General features: G+C 42.2%; 1 protein-coding gene across 1 annotated transcript in view; it reads left to right on the forward strand.

The window, feature by feature from the left end:
- Positions 1 to 17,506, forward strand: part of thsd7ba (thrombospondin, type I, domain containing 7Ba) — a 326,602-nt gene that overhangs the window by 213,347 nt on the left and 95,749 nt on the right. Inside the window, exon 11 of the mRNA XM_061723024.1 lies at positions 5,057 to 5,248. Within this exon, the coding sequence (XP_061579008.1) occupies positions 5,057 to 5,248 (192 nt within the window). The remainder of the gene's footprint in view (positions 1 to 5,056; positions 5,249 to 17,506) is intronic.

The following is a 17,506-nucleotide window of genomic DNA, read 5'->3' on the forward strand; positions in this document are numbered from 1 at the left end:
TCAAGGTCCTAGAGTGGCCTAGCCAGTCTCCAGATCTCAACCCCATAGAATGTTTGGAGGGAGTTGAAAGTCCGTGTTGCCTAGCAACAGCCCCAAAACATCACTGCTCTAGAGGAGATCTGCATGGAGGAACGGACCAATCACTGCTCTAGAGGAGATCTGCATGGAGGAACGGACCAATCACTGCTCTAGAGATCATGGAGGAACGGACCAATCACTGCTCTAGAGGAGATCTGCATGGAGGAACGGACCAAAATACCAGCAACAGTGTAGAAAACCTTGTGAAAACTTACAGAAAACGTTTGACCTCTGTCATTGACAACAAAGAGTATATAACAAAGTATTGAGAGGAACTTTTGTTATGGACCAAATACTTACAGTATTTTCCACTATAATTTGCAAATACATTCTTTAAAAATCACACAGTGATTTTCTGTTGTTTTTTTTTTTTCATTTTGTCTCTCATAGTTGAGATATACCTGGGATAAAAATTACACGCCTCGAAATGATCGTTTAGAGACCTCCAAAATGCTGGCTTGGTATGGATGATACAATTTTATCAAATGCTTTTGCATTTTAGGCCTGCGCTTGTCTTCCTGTGGATGGGGCCTAAGGAAAGAGAGCAAGATTTGTACCAATTGCTGAGATGGAAAGATTGACATGGGAGGAATACGCTGCAGGTTAGGTTGATTAAGGATAGGGATGGCAATATTGAATTCAATTCACTATACTTTATTGTCCCACTTGGGTAAATTAGTCTTGGACTCGACAGCTGAGCCACAAATGCCTTGACAGTTACAGTCACAAAAACAATACATCACCGGGCACACCAGTTCAGCAACAATTACAAAGACACACATAGCCTACATCAATTGAAGCATGCTAAATCACCATGATAAAAAACAATATAAACAAAAGATAAATAAATACAATGATTCCATGTCCTTGCGCTGAGTTTGATGGAGGTTGGCACAAATTGAACAGTGAAAGAATGCTTAAAGAACAGAGAAATAATGTGCTAGTGCTGATTTTTAGGAACAATTATGTTCAGACCTGTAGAAGCTACAGAGGAATAACAGTGATACGACACATAATTAAGATTAAACAAAACAAAAGGTATTGAAGCTAGGTTAAGAAAAATGGTTATGATTGTGAGCAGAAACCACCCTTTCTGATTCTGTATGGGCAGATAAAACCTCTTCGAGCTCAGGTCTCCTATCAGAGGCCTGGGAGGTCAAGGGTTCTACACAGTATCTTTGCTGTTTCTCGTCCTGCCCTCTTCCTGACCAAGATCTCTGCCACAATTCCCTGGTTCTACTGGAGCCACTCTTGCATTCTGAAGGCCACAGATTCAGGTGTTCCAATTACTACTGGCATCACTGTTGCCTTCACTTACATCTTTTCTATCGTTTCCTTCAACCCTCGGTGTTCCTTCTTTATGATGCTCCGGTTGCTTGGGATCGCTATGTACCTATATAATTACTGCTTTCTTTTGTTCTGTTTCAGGACTAGTCTCAGAGTTAATTGAGCACCAAAATATCTGGTTGGTTATTTATCACTAGTTTATCAGAATGGATTTGAAAGTCCCACAGGGTATTTTACTATTTCATTCACTAGCAGTCCCAGGGCTATCTTAACTTTGGACTTTTCAACCCACACTCTGTAAAGATGTTCCCTACACACTGTAGTATTTAGTCAGACAACAGTTGTGCAAGTTAGGTATATCTCAACTATGAGAGACCAAATGAAAAAAAAAATCCAGAAAATCACACGAAAAGTTAATCTAGATACTTTGTTAAATACCCTCTGTTGGCAATGACAGAGGTCAAAGGTTTTCTGTAAGTCTTCACAAGGTTTTCACACACTGTTGCTGGTATTTTGGCCCATTCTTCCATGCAGATCTCCTCGGCAGGAGGACAGCAGGGGGACACGTCTGGCACTGCAGGATCTGAGTCCCTGGTGGTGTAGTGTGTTACTGATGTTGCCTTTGTTACTCTGGTCCCAGCTCTCTGCAGTTCATTCACTAGGTCCCCGTGTGGTTCTGGGATCTTTACTCACCGTTCTTGTGATCATTTTTACCCTACGGGTTGAGATCTTACGTGGAGCCCCAGATCCAGGGAGATTATCAGTGTCTTGTATGTCTTCCATTTTCTAATAATTGCTCCCACACTGCTTTCATATGACTTTTGTTGTGAAATGGCATTATACAAAAACACTTAAAGGAGCTTGAGGCCGGATTGTGGCAAGATTTATGAAAAAAATCCGTATACATTTTAAGTTTTCTAGTAATAATGTCAGATGAAGCGTTCCAAACCCAAAAGAATGAGCCCTCTAGTGTATCTCTCCTTTGCCTTGAACAGGCTGTGTGCTGCAAAATGTGCTGCAATTTGGTCCCGAATTTCCCGCTGGGCTGCGGATGTGACGTCACATGACGCTGCATGTGCGTTCTCCCCGTTCTCCCGTGCCGGCTTCACTGTTGGCTGCAGTACCCCCAACGGCCGTCGTGGTGAAGGGTGGCGCCAGAGAGTCTCATTTCTTAAAAGGAGCCTCAAGCTCCTTTAATTGAACTGGATTGAATTAAGTACCCCCTTGCAGCTCCCATAGGAATTAAGAGTTAAGAAGCAGATTGGTGGGGTTAATTAAATACACTTGATTAATTGATGATTCGCAAAAATGAGTACTGTACCCGTATTAAAGAAGACACTTTTGCTTTTTTTTTCTCTCCGTAGCAATCAAGTAGATGTTTATACAATACCACTGAGGAAATACATCAGTATTGATATGTGAGAGGAAATTGTTGTTGTCTGTCAATCTGAGTAGTAAGGCCATTACCAAATGATTTGGATTTCTTCAGAGAACTTCACAATCTTCACAGGAGTAGAAGTCACAGCAAATTCACCCAAAGATCAACAGAGTGATGCACCGGTGCTACATCTCAGGCTCTACATCTCAGTGAAGAGGCTTAAATTTGTGACAGTACCATTAGCAAAACACTAAAAACATTATGTTTGTTTGGATTTCCAGGGAAATCTTCTCTCTTAAAGAGTACATAGCAGCACAATTTAAGTTTGGAAAGTTGTCTTCTTCCGGCTCTCAGCGAAGGCGGACGCTTTTTCTGCTCCTGTCCCTTATCAATCTTCCCTGCCACTGCTTTTGTCCTGTCTTGTCTTCAGAGCCTCTCATTTTCACACCTCCGAAACTCTACAATCATGGAATTGATTAACTGGTCTCTCAGCACAATTGACCAAATTTTTGCGACGAGAAGTCAGGGGGTAAGGGAGCCCTCTTGCCCTGATGGGACATTTTTTGCTGGATACACAATGGATTCCTACAAACACTGGAAACCGTTGTGCCTACAGATTCTGTCTGTTGAGGACGTTGAAGATGCCTTCATAATTGGATTTATGATAGCAGGATATCTTCTAATTGGAGTGGGGATTTTCCTGGCCTATCGACAAACGCGTAAGTCGTCGACAGCTGCTTTGGCCCTTTCTGAGCTGCCCGACGTTGCTGAAGGAATAAGCACGGGGATCAGCACTCAAACTTTAACGCTGGGAGAGCAAAGCCGCAAGCTGGATGCGATTCTTTTTTTTTTTTGGATGCGATTCTTGAACAAAATCGCAGGCTGGCGGCGGTCTTTGAGCTCATTGGCAAGATGGAGAAAACCTTGGAGAAGCTGTAAGCTCGGCTTGGCGGGAACTGATCACAAATTCGTCTGTTTGGAGTCGCCATGGAGGAATCAGAGACTTAACGGCAGACGGAAAATTACTGGAGTCTGCCTTTCTTTCACAATAGTTGATTCTATAATCTGACCTTGACAGAGCAGCTTGGCCCGCTGCTCCAGTCACAATCTCCATGGTGGAATGTAAACAAGTGGCTCTGGCCCCACTAGCCCTCCCCCTCTCTCAAAACACCTGTGGACTTGTTTTCAGAACTGTACCGGGCCGTCTGATAACATCAAGGACAATGGCTAAGGAGCAGCTCTGGGGCGAAGTTTTCACAGACTTACCGCTCACACACACACACACACTTACTGATAACCCCCCCCATGCAACGGGACAATAATTCCCAAACATAGCAGCAAAATAAAACAATTTAAGTGGCTGCAATGGCCCAAGGTCCAGACTTCAAATAACTTAAATGTTGTGGCAGGACTTTAGGAGAGCAGTGCATAAACAAATACCTTCAGATTTAAATGAGCTGAAGCAACATCGTAATGTGTAAACAGAGATGTACAGAAAGACACCGTACAGAAAGAAAAACAGAAAATATAATAGGACTCTAGGCTGCTGCTGGTAAAGGTAGTTCTACAAGGAGTCAGTCATTGCTTGTTTTTTTTGTTCTGTTGAATGAATAATAGCACCATATCATTTGTGTTCTTTTTTAGTTCAGGTTTACGTAATTGTATGATTTGGTAAGGGACAGGTGTTTTCAATATTTTGTCTTGGGATGGTTAGATAGATAGATAGATAGATTTATTATATTACCCTTGGGTAAATTTGGTTCACAGTGAGTGCCTCCTCATACAATATAAAACCATACACTCAACAACACAGGATAAGATAAAGTGACAACAGTGCTTATGGATATGGTTCTTGACCATATTCCTTGCAAAACCAGCTAATTGCAACCTCAAAGCTGAATTGTTATATCTTTTATCACCTTTATATTTTTATAAAGCCTTTATTAAAGCTCAGGCCACATAGAGGTATGGACACCTTGTGTGTAATATAGAAAGAAGATTCTGAAGTTATTTAGTAAATCAAAATTGCTAAATCAGGTTAATAAAGGTTTTATTCTTGAGGTTTACTTATTCAGCTCAGTCTAAATATGAAAGATGACGCCTTACATTCAGTTTATGTCAACAAAGAAACCTATTCATTTAATTCCAGAGCTGTAAGAGACATAAAATGTATGAATGTCCGAACAAAATCAAGTCACCTCTTAGTTTTAGTCATGCATTTTGAAAAAAAACATTCCTCTGCATGGCTTTGTAACTTTCTGGTTTATTGCTATAAATTTGGTGTAAATGATTTGCCTCCCCATTTGCCTGCAGGTCTCAGTTGTGTTGGGGAGGATGGCGAGTCAGCCAATATGACAGAGTGTCTGCGATGGGCTGGCCCCTTGCCCCCTCAAATCAGGCAATGCAGAGTTGCCTGTAAAGATGACTGCATACTGACTGCATGGTCCAAGTTCTCTGAATGTGCTGGATGTGGCCATTCACAAACTCGAAAACGTGCACTAATAGGTAAGGAGTTTACTTGTTAAATAGTGAGACCGTTTCATCTTTGCTACTGGAATAATTTGATTGTCCTGTCACAATACTTATCTAACAATCTCACTTTGCTTTTGTATGCTTTTATTGGCATGACTGTCAGAGACCTCTGGTATAAATTAAAGCAGGGGTTGTAGTTACGTATTTCCTGAAGGTACCATTTTCAAATACAGTCTAAAGCATATTGATCTAGTCAAGGTACCGGCACACAGTATTTGCACCTTCTTGTACAGCACTAATTACAACATATACGTCATGTGCTAAAGAGCTTCTTCACTTCAAGAAACCATGGTTTGATATACTGTAGCTTCTCTGTCATTCAATTTCTGTAACAGCAACTTTCCACTGCCCCTGTAGTGTCTGGTCTAAATTATATCTGTCACTTTAGTAATCTCTAAATTTGGCGAATCTGGCAACCATGTGGTTAGATACTAAAATCCCAAGCCAGACTGGATACTATTTCTCTTCATGAATCTCTTATAGATGCCAGAGGAGTTGCAGTAAACATACCCTGTCTGCTAGCAAAACTGCGGCATGACATCAGCCCTAGCTCTCTCACTGATTTCTGAGACAAAAATGTTCATGAGGTTATCAGTAATAACATCTTAGAATTCCAACTCTTTTTACACTAAATTGACTGATGGCTTGTATTTCTGTATTACTTTTCTATTGTAGTTATGCTTTGAAGTCTCATTGAGTCCTAGTACAGTGCTGTGCCACAAAGGGGGTGCTAGTGCAGTTATTAAAGAATTATTGTATTTCGATAATTATTAATAATTAAGAAATAATATTACTTATCAAAATGAATTATCAAAATGAATCAATCAAAACGGGGCACCACCTGCCTTATCAGGAAAATAATAACTAAACAGCTAAATCAGTCTCAAGGTAACTGTTGTTCCCTACGTGCCAACATGTTACCAGGGGTTACAGAATAACAGTGAAGGAAGGAGTCCGAGCACAGACCTTTGCAATCAGCAGCTGTGCCAAATGTGTATAAAATAAACATAAAAAACTTCTCTCATTCAAATTAATCAGAATTTACGTGTTAAAGGAGCATGAGGCTCCTTTTAAGAAATTAGACTCTCTACCGCCACCCTTTGCCACGACGGCCGTCGGGGGTACTGCAGCCAACAGCGAAGCCGGCACGGGAGAACGGGGAGAACGCACATGCAGTGTCATTAGACGTCACATCCGCAGGACAGCGCGGGAAATTCGGGCCCGGAATTGCAGCACATTTTGCAGCACACAGCCTGTTCAAGGCAACGGAGAGATACACTAGAGGAAACATTCTTTTTGGTTTGGATACTTAAAACGTATACGAATTTTTTTCATAAATCCTGCCTCAATCCTGCCTCATGCTCCTTTAAAAGATACTGAAACAACACTTGGGATAAATTCTGATGGCTAAACTACACATATCTCCCCATATCCAAACGCCTTCCTGGCCTCCCCCCTCTTATCAGCCCCCCTGACAAGGACGTTTGAGTTCGAGCGCCACGCGTTCGCAGCGCTCACTTGGATGAACTGTGCCGGGACCCTGCTGATGCCCCCCCCCAAACCCCCCCCCCATCACCCACATGCAAGTCCTGTGACGTTTGTGCTTCGTGTGCTGCGAGGTGTTTTTTTGCAACTTGATATTGTGTATTGTATGATATTCAGTGTGAAGATGTATTTTTTTCTCCTCCCCCCCTCCCATCCCAGTGTTACCCTTTGGAAAACAGGCGCACAATACCATTGTGTCGCCGCCGGTGTATCCGAAGTCAAAAACTGTTTTTCTAAACTGACCTAATAAACCTGATTCTGATTCTGATTCTGATAAACAACAACTAACTAAACATTTACTCAAACTTCAGATCATTCACGTGTGTGAGTGTCTGTGTGTGTGTGTGTGTGTGTGTTTGTGTGTGTGTGTGTGTGTGTGTGTGTGTGTGTGTGTGTGTGTGTGTGTGTGTGTGTGTGTGTGTGTGTGTGTGTGTGTGTGTGTGTGTGTGTGTGTGTGTGTGTTCATACATGTGGTGAGGCAAAAGAAAAGATGGCTGACAAAGTCACGTGGTGACTGAGTTTTGCGTGATTCTAAATGGTAGACAAGATTTCGTCTCATCCAGTGAAAAACAAACTCGTAGACTTTATGGCCAAGATAAGAGTGTGTGTGTGTGTGTGTGTGTGTGTGTGTGTGTGTGTGTGTGTGTGTGTGTGTGCGGGGGTTAGTAGGAGAGGATGATAGAAATACAGAAGAAAGTAAAACCCAAGTCACTAGAATAAAACCAGAAAACCAAGATCTTCGGATGTTTCACACACAGAGACTCAATGTGAAACTAACTTCACATGTGTGTTCTGGTCATTCAACTGGGAAATGAGGAAGGGCTTTGTTTTCTGTTGTGGAGGAACATGTCATCAAGATCCAGCAGCGTGGATGTAATAGTAGACAAATGATAAAATAAACAAACACACTTAGACTAATAAACTAATTCATCAAATCAATCAGTGCCAGAATTTTCCCTAGCTAAATATAGAATCAGAATAAGGGGCGGGGCTAATTTGCACCAATAGCTAGCATGATGAGACTAAAATATGTTGTAGTACAACGCGTCCCGGGTTTTTCAATGTGGTAATGTTGTCTGTACGATTTGAACGATAAAGTTCGGCTGAGCAATAAACGTCCGAAATTTCGCCTTTTTTTTGCTTTTTGACATCTAACGTTGCCACAGTAACACTTTTTTTTTTATTTAAATATTTTTATCCCCGACTTTGCAAAGTAGTATTTGCATATGAATGAGCCTGCTGAGCATGCGCAGCGCCACCTGCAGCCTGTTTGGGCGTCACGATGAATGAACGTGTCGAGCCCCCGTGCCACTGAATATCACGGAGACTTAGATCGAAATTTTGATGAGGTGGAGGACAGGAAAACGACATTATTTGGTGGTCACAGTAAAAGTATAAATACCGTAGATGACCAAATAGTCGCCCGCGCGCAAATACGCGCCTGTGCTCTAATAGCCGCCGGGGTCCGAGCCCATTTGGCATAATAAACGCCGGGACAATTAAACGCCCGGGCGACTACCGGTAATAACCTGGTAATAACACTGTATTTGCATTGTATTGTGTACAGTATCGTTCATACTGCTCTGATCAGCTCCGTGTGTCGCCGTTACACAGACAAACTGTCTTTGTATATCAAAGCATGTGAGCGGAGTGAAGGTTGTCACCGCTCTGCTCCTCCCTCAAAGTCACAAAACGCCGCTCCACCCATAACCGCTCAGCGCTCCAGTAACACTGCACCCCGCTCCGCTCCAAAAATGTTTGCATGCATATAAAATGCACATGTTTACCTGAAGTCTGTGTACTGGAACTCGAGGCCGGTTTTGGGCCAGGGGTGGGCTGTTCCCACACCCAAACGTACATAATGCCCACCCGATCAAAGGTTATTGGGATCCTTTATTTTTTTATAATTTTATTTTTTTATATATTAAAATCCCAAAATATCTGTACCGTTTCTGATTGGGTGTGTGCACTGCGAATCATTTTTAGACACAACAAAGAACGCGTACCGCAAAAGTTGTGTCTCGGCGGAGGGACCGGCGTCCCAGCAAAATGAGAAGAGAAAAAAGAGGTTTTCTGAAGAGCAGACAGCGCACAACTGAAGGCTGATTTATGGTTCCGCGTTACACCAACGCAGAGCCTACGGCGCAGGGTACGCGGCGACCCGCACCGTACGTGGATATGCACTCTTTTTTTTGCTATTAAAACATGATTTGTAACGTGAATTTGCAAAACTTAAACTACAATTAATAGTTTTTGACGTGACATCAGAGATTGTGCATGCTCTCTGTGAAAGGATGAGGCAAATCGGGTCGCAGCTGCTTCAACTGTGATTCCTTCACGAGGAGCGACCAGGATTTCAAACACGCTTGATTTTCTTGCGACCTCACGATTCGTGATCGGGAGCTCGTCGTGAGGTGTTGTGTTGTGTACAGTGTGTACCATTTTAGTTCCAGTGGTACTATGGTGATCTCATATGTTCTTTGTAAGTAATGGTCTGGTGCTGCTCATTGCAAAAATAAATTGTAGCCTGGTGCAAATACCCGCCTGGTTCTTATAAACGCCTGGGGTCCAAGTGGATTTAGCATATTAAACGCCCGGGCTACTAAATGGTCATCTACGGTAGTATATAAATAGTATAAAATAAAGCGAGTGAAAATAAAACGCTGTGAGGCGCAAGGGCGCAATTTCCACTGGGAACAGGGGGGACATGCCCCCCCACTTTTCAAACTCATGCTTTTGTCCCCCCCCCCCCCTTTTTTTTTTTTTACAGTTTAAGAACTAACGGTAGGCTCAGCCTGTAAATCATCAACACACTGTGCGAAGACGGGACGGGAGCCCCGCCACTCAGTCACATATACATACACATACACACACATACACAGCCACACAAACATACACATACACACACATACACACACACACATAGCCACAAAGACATGTACACACACACGCACGCATACTCACACACACACACACACACACACACACACACACACACACACACACACGTATGATCATATACACGCACACACACACACACATAGACATACACACTGGCCTGTTCACCTGCATGCTTGCTCTGTAGTTTTTGGGGTTAGTTAGTGGTAGCTTAGCTCAGACTGTGATTTGGGTTGGTTCCTGCTTGTGTTTTGGTCGGCTCCGTGTTGGTTTTGTTGGTTTTGTTGCAGATTTCCAGTGTTTGACGTGTGCTTCCGTGTGTTCCTGCTTCCTGGATTGGCAGTGGATGTCAGTGACACCGACTACAATCCCCCTGACTACGATAACAGAAATGACCATAATGATCCTATATACGGCGCACCGTATTATAAGGCGCACTGCCAGGTTTTGAGAAAATTAAAGGTGCCTTATAGTGCAGAAAATATGGTAGGTTGATGAAAAACAAGTCAGATGCTTGTCCAAGCAAAAGACAACTTCAAAATGATACATGTTTATATATATATATATATATATTTTATATATATAGTTTATATATAGTTTATATATATATAATGTCTTATGGCAAACCGTTCAGGAAGTATGAATGAATGCAGCTCTTGAACCGGATGATATAAAGTATGAATATATTGAATGAAAGTATGAATATATGGAATGTGTGAGGGTTTAGTGTGGACCACTGTAGTTAGAGAGGAGAATGCACACAGGAATAGTCTTATGATGTTTAATTGTCAAAAAATTATCACAAAAAACAAAAACTCAAAACACACCTGTGGATAAAAAACAACAACAAAATCCAGAGGGCGGTGGCAGAAGGCAGGTTGGCCACAGGAATGAGGAAATAGCCAAGGCACTCAGGGATGAGGCACACCACAAACAGGAAGGATCTATCTGGCAGAGTAGCGGAGGTTGAACCGGTCTTTTATGGGGAGCTTAATGAGATGGGAAACAGGTTTGCCTCGAAGAAGCCCGGGAAGGAAATAGGCCAGCCACATCTCCTGCCACACCCTGCAAAACCAAACACAAAGGGAAGGGGAAAACAGAGCATAGACGAAAATCAAATACAACACAAAACCCCAGAGCATGACAGAATGAAAGTCTGAAATATATTCATTCCATATATTCAGATGTCATACCATATATTCAGGCATTCATTTCATATATTCAGACTTCATTCAATATATTCAGAAGTAAAGTTATTTCACGCATTCGAGCTTTGTAGCTAATTTCCAACACAATTTGCAGTATTGGACAGTCCTATTGTTTTAACACAGTCATCTTTTAAAAATATGTTTTTAAAATAACTGTTAGTGATTTCAAAGACGTATTTATAACTGTCACCAATAATTTGATTGTCAAAGAGATGACACACTGTCACTTTTTAGTCAACTATCCGCATTAGTGTAGATTGAACAGATTGTGAGAGGATTGCACTGTTACATCAACTGGTTCACACTCTGAGTAATGTTAGCAATCAAAGCCACTTCAGACGCAGACGGGCAGCTCACTGAGAACACTCAGAACCCACAAAACAAATAAGGATGCACAACATTGTTAGGATTAGCAAAAGAGCAGTGTATCTCTTTCACCATGATGTGATTGTCTGTATCTGCTCTCCGTCTGGTCATTGACTTTCTGATGGCACATTTATTACACAATACATTTAGCGTTTACCTTGATTGTGACAATTGCATAATTAGTATATTCTTTGGGGACTTCAGTTAATTTATGTATAAAGTTGGCTCTGTTGTTTTTGGATGAGCAAAATTCATTTGATCCAAACAGCAGGAACATAACGATCTACAATGCAATAAATAAACACACAAACAATATTATGTAATCTGTTCTTTACATGCACCTGTAGAATGAATGCAGGTGTTATTTTTCCTTGAGAAGTATGACTACAAACATTTCATGAAGATATTGTATTCATTTTGGTAAAATGTACGTAACGTAAACAATGTTTATTTTCTTAACGTCAAGCTTTTATTCTTTTGCCCAAACATGATCTCGTTTGGCCAATTATTTATAGTGTCTGGTCCCCATGTTAGGTAGTCAGTAATCCAGACATCCACCTGCTCTGCAGAGTTTATGCAGGCTGGACGGTGTTAAAAGCACCAGAGAAAGCAAAGGTTTTAGTATAAGCTGCCTTGTCCAGATGACTGTGGGTTCATCTTCAACTCCAACCCCATGATGATAACCAAACTGCAGTGGGACCTGAAAGATGCTTGTTTATTTTTTCAGGTGGGCCAATAAAATTTTCTCCAGGACTTTCATGATGTGAGATGTTAGAGTTACAGGTCTATAGTCATTAGAGCAGGACGGATGAGATCCTTTTGAAACTGGAACAAGGCTGCCTTTCCCAGTACTGGAACAGTACTCCTGGCTCAGGTTTCGGTTCAAGAGCTGCAGAATCCCAACATAGCTGGACCAAACAGGCTGTCAGGATTCTGTGGCTGACATCATCCAGGCCTATAGCCTTGTTCCGGTTCAGTCTCCCCAGTTGCCTCTTCACCTCACTGCTAGAGACAGATATGCAGGAGGGGGGAAGTAGAGAGGGGCCCGGCATATCCTGATGTGGTAGAAGACAACAATGGAGCAGCAGCAAGATCGACAGGTGGGGGTTCTCCGAGTTGTGTGGGAGGTGAGTCTTGGCCAGGGTAGAATTTCATGACAGCCGGGCAAGAGACACATCTTCAGTAGTGTATGCCCTTGCATCATTGGGTGTTTCGGCCTTCCAACACTATACACCCTCCACAAGGGTGGGCCGCCGCAGGATGATCAGTCCTCAGCTTGTGTCCCATGCTCTGCCACCACTGAAATCCATCCTGTTATTCTGATGTTGGGGCCCAGCACGGGTCCTTCCGCTTGAGCCAAATCCACTGGCTGCTTCTTTCAGCCACCTCTGAGACTGCTCTGATGGTCATCCGCAGAGCCTGGCCGTGGCTTCCGAGTTCTTTCAACAGTCTGATGGTAGACGATGCCACAAATCCTCTGCATCCCACTTCAACTGGATAGACTTTGGTGTTCCAGCCACGCTGCCTCGCATCTGCTGCTAGCTCTGAGTAGTGCAACTCTGAAATAAATAGAAGAATGTGTTCAGTTCATTGGCTCTGTCCAGACTTTCATTTATTTGGTCCTGCATCAGCTTGAAGCCTGTGATCTTCTTCATCCCTGACCACACACCTCTTACATTGTTCTCCTGGAGCATGTTCTCCATCTTTCTCCTATACATATCCTTGTTGCCTTTGATCTTGACGTTCCGTTTAGTTTGTACTGATCTCAATAATTCATTGTCTCCCTCCCTGAAGGCTCTTTTTCTTCTTGTTCAGGTTACTGGTGATCCAGGTTTTGTTATTGGGGAGACACCTCACTGTTCTGATGGGGATCATGTTTCTTACGCACAGAAGTTAATGTTGTCAGTCACCCACTCAGTCATGGCATTGATCATCACCATGTGATAAGTTTAGTTCAAGACTACATTCAAGAGCGATATTCAGACCAATGTAACAGGATCATGAGCTATTGATAGACTTGGAGATCTGGATGGTGTGGATCTTGATGAGAGGTGGCTAGAGGAACTGGAATCCTGAGAATACAAAAGACAGACTGAGAGGTAAGTGATCAAGTCATTTCAAAAAGTACAAAAAAAGATGCTCAGAGTTTCCGTACCCAACAACAACACTGATCGATCAGGCGATGAGTGAGGTGAAAACCAAGACTTTTATCCAGGAGTGGTGAGTAGATGAGCCAGGTATGTTTTAGTGCAGCAGGTTAACTCATTTTTTTAAGACGATACTTCACTTTGGTAAAGAAACGTACAATTTGGCACAGATACTCTCCAAGGTCTACTCTTAAGGAAAAAGGCGCGTGCCACTCAAAACTCCAAGATGGCGGCCCCAAAATCTAGGATGTCCACCCAAGAACGTGCTTTTTCCTTTATAACTCGAAATGCCTTGATTTTAAGCCCACTTTTTCCCCCCACAATTCTCACTTTTCCGGGATACAAGTTTATATATGCTGTATCTCAAGAACTGTAATGGATACAGACATGCACTTGGTACCAAAATGTCCACAATACCCAACTTTATATTAAGCTTTAATATATTTATGCGGCTTAAAATCAAGGCATTTCGAGTTATAAGGAAAAGGACGTCTTCGGGCGGACATCTTAGATTTTAGGGGCCCCTCCCTTGGAATTTTGAGTGGCACGCACCTTTTTCCTAAAGAGGAAGACCTTGGAGAGTATCTGTGCCAAATTTTATGTTTCTTTACCAAAGTGAAGTATCGTTTCACTAATCTGCTGTACTATGTGATCAGCTGAGAACAGGGAGGAGTCATCCTATGGCAACAAACATAGGCTTGCCTTTCTGGAGGAGAGAAGAACCTGATCCTATGACCATGTGGCTCACAGAGTGCATCCCAGTCTGGGGGAGAACGACCAGATTATGATCTGCGTTGCCGAGAGCAGGTCATGCAGTGTGAGCTTACCTTTTTTCTGCCTTTTGACTATGTGTTAGCATATATTCTCACCCCATTAACCAGTTTGAGTTTTGCTTGTGGGGTTCGATTTCATGATTATGATTCAGTTCTGCAATTTGACTTTTCCTGCCTCTTTATTAAACTTTTTAAACTTTTCCTAAGATTAAGGCCACGTTTACACGTAGCCGGGTATTTACAAAAACGGATATTTCCCCCTCTACGTTTTAAAAAAAGTCCTCGTTTACACGAAGCGGCATGAAAACGCTGTTAAGGTGCTATGAGCAGCCAAACCTGCAGGGGGCAGCAGGGCCGTTCCGCCCATAGGGCAGGTTAGGCAAATGCTAGGGGCGCCAGCATGCCAGGGGGCGCCATGCAACCAGCTGTTTTTTTTTTTTTTTTTTTTTTTTTAATAAACTTTTGAAAAATTAGAAATTAATACACTAAAAACAACAACAGTACATATATAGCCATAAGTCTTTAAATAATAATGAAATGGTTTTTCTAATTTTAATTTCTGCCTGGCTGCATCCTTCTGCCTCTCTGGCAGCCACAATTAATTTTGCTGCGGTCCCTCACCTCAACACACTCGCGTGCGGCGCCCCCTCCCCCACCCACTACGCAGTAACTCTGCGTTGCTGTAACGCAGAACCATAAATCAGCCTTTAGCCAGTTGTCGCATCAGAAGTGGAGCCTTAAAGCAGGAAATATGTTTTGTTGTGGTTTTCTGCCCAACCCTGGATGAAACCATCATTGGTAAGCTGTCATAATATTAATTATTTCTGATAACATTGTCATGACGCTGAATATATGGCCTTTCCTATATTGTTTGTTGCTGTTTGACCGCCGTGTCTGATTGTGTTAAATACATGTCGTCGCACATTGTAAACTGTTGTGTAGGTTGAACACACGTGTCTGAATAGATCTACTCAGAGAATCCGACATCTATGGCTAAGATGAAAACTTAGCCTTAAAAATAAAAATATCCCCACGATAAGTCATAATTATGAGATAGAAAGTCGAAATTATGAGATAGAAAGTCAAAATTATGAGATAGAAAGTCATAATTATGAGATAGAAAGTCGAAATTATGAGATATAAAGTCGAAATTATGAGATAGAAAGTCGAAATTATGAGATAGAAAGTCGAAATTATGAGATATAAAGTCAAAATTATGAGATAGAAAGTCGAAATTATGAAATAGAAAGTCATAATTAGGAGATAAAAAGTTGAAATTATGACTTACCGTGGGGATATTTTTATTTTTAAGGCTAAGATTTCATCTTATTTTTTTCTTTTACTGGTGGAAATGGGCTTCCATAGACATCACTGGATGTCATTTGATTTTTATCTCCAGTTTGATACTTATATCTTAAAGTCTGCATTAGGCTTATAATTAGACATAATGACTGGTAAATCCATGGTGCTGAAACCTCATTTGAATAGTTCTGACCGTGTCCCCTGCGTGCTGTGGTTGTGTGTCAGAGGGCTGATCTGTGGCATTCTTTTAGCGATTATGTTTTAACGGGGATGTTTAGGCCACAAGGGCCCATCTAGAATGCTTCGCCCCCCTGGGCTGGGACCCCTGCTCCGCCCCTGACCTTGACAATCATGTGCATTTAAGTAATCCTCACGTTTTATTGTTAAACTTACTTTTGATTGTCTGCTGAAAATGTAGATAATTGTTGGGAAAACTGGAGCGATGCTAACATGTTAGCCGGTCAATGGCTATAATGCTGTTGTTATTGTTGTTAAAATTGTTATTGTAAGATGTTGTGGGCTAAATTGAGGTTTTTACAGGGTATTTTGTATATAGTTATTATTGGTAGTAGTTGTTTTTATTTGTATGCAATACCTTTTACTTGACCTATTTTACTATTTGAAATGTTGTTTGTGTTTTCACTTTTCACTGAGTTGTTGTATTACTTATTTATTACATATTACATATTTAATTATTTAATACATCCTAAAGAAATTGCCATTCCGTTTCTGTGTGTGTGTGTGTGTGTGTGTGTGTGTGTGTGTGTGTGTGTGTGTGTGTGTGTGTGTGTGTGTGTGGTGGTAGTGGACGGGACGGGACGGGACGGGACGGGAACGGGGTGGGGGGGCGCCAGCAAATATTTTGCCTAGGGCGCCAAATGGGTCAGGAACGGCCCTGGGGGGCAGTACGGAGCGCGTCGCCGCGTACCCTACGCCGTAGGCTCTGCGTTGGTGTAACGTGGAACCATAAATCAGCCTTGACTGACAGTTACTTCCAAGACTGAACGAGAGTCTTTCATTTGGAGTGACAGAGAAGTGGAGTTAGACCCCGTCCACACGTAGCCGGGTATCTGCTAAACCGAAGATATTAAGATATTAACGCGGCAGCTCCGTGGCGGCCGGGACACGGGGGGACTCGGGCTCGTTAACTGCGGCTACAGAGAAGGAGACGCGCCTCCCGGGGAAGCTGCGCCGCAGAGCTGCAGCTTCCCCGGGAGCCGCAGATGATCTACAGGTTTAGAATGCTTATGAATGTGGTCGAAAGAGCAGATCTTCGGTTATGTGTGGAAGGGTTTTTTTTTTAAAAACGATGTAATGTGGATACAAATTATTTTATACACAGAGGGGGGGAAATATTCGGTTTTAAAACTACCCGGCTACGTGTGGACGGGGTAGTGTGACTTTAGAATATAAAATACAAGAAAATATTGACGGTGGCCAAACAAATTGTAAAGTTTACAATGTGTAAACACCTGTGTTTACAGTAAACACAGGTCGCACAAATGATGCTGGTGACGTTTCTGTGACGTTCTGAGCCTAATCCTCCGTTTTCCTCCGTTTTCCTCAGTTTAGACGCAAACGTGAAAACTGAGTTTTTGAAAATCTCCACTTGGCCGGCGTTTTCAGAAATGATCGTTTTTGGTGACTTTGACCTCCGTTTTCGTGTAAACGAATGGCCAAAACGCATGAAAACGCCTCCGTTTTTGCTCTGTGTAAACGGGGCCTGAGTCATGCATTGTTAGCCCTAATTACCATTTGAAGTGCCATACCCTTGATGGTATATGCTGTGCCTTTGTCATTGCAAACAGTAACAAACAATCTATATTCATTCTACAATCAGTCAATTTTTGGTCCAGATGGTCTCTATTTAGAAGAGGAAAAGGTTTAATTTATTTCAACATTAGCAAACAGTAGATTACCTTTTTTTCTAAAAAGAAGAATTTTTTTGCTTGTTATGAGATAGGCCTACTTTTAGTCCATAGTGGCCCTCGG

Source organism: Cololabis saira, chromosome 6, assembly GCF_033807715.1.
Source record: "Cololabis saira isolate AMF1-May2022 chromosome 6, fColSai1.1, whole genome shotgun sequence".
NCBI lineage: Eukaryota > Metazoa > Chordata > Actinopteri > Beloniformes > Belonidae > Cololabis > Cololabis saira.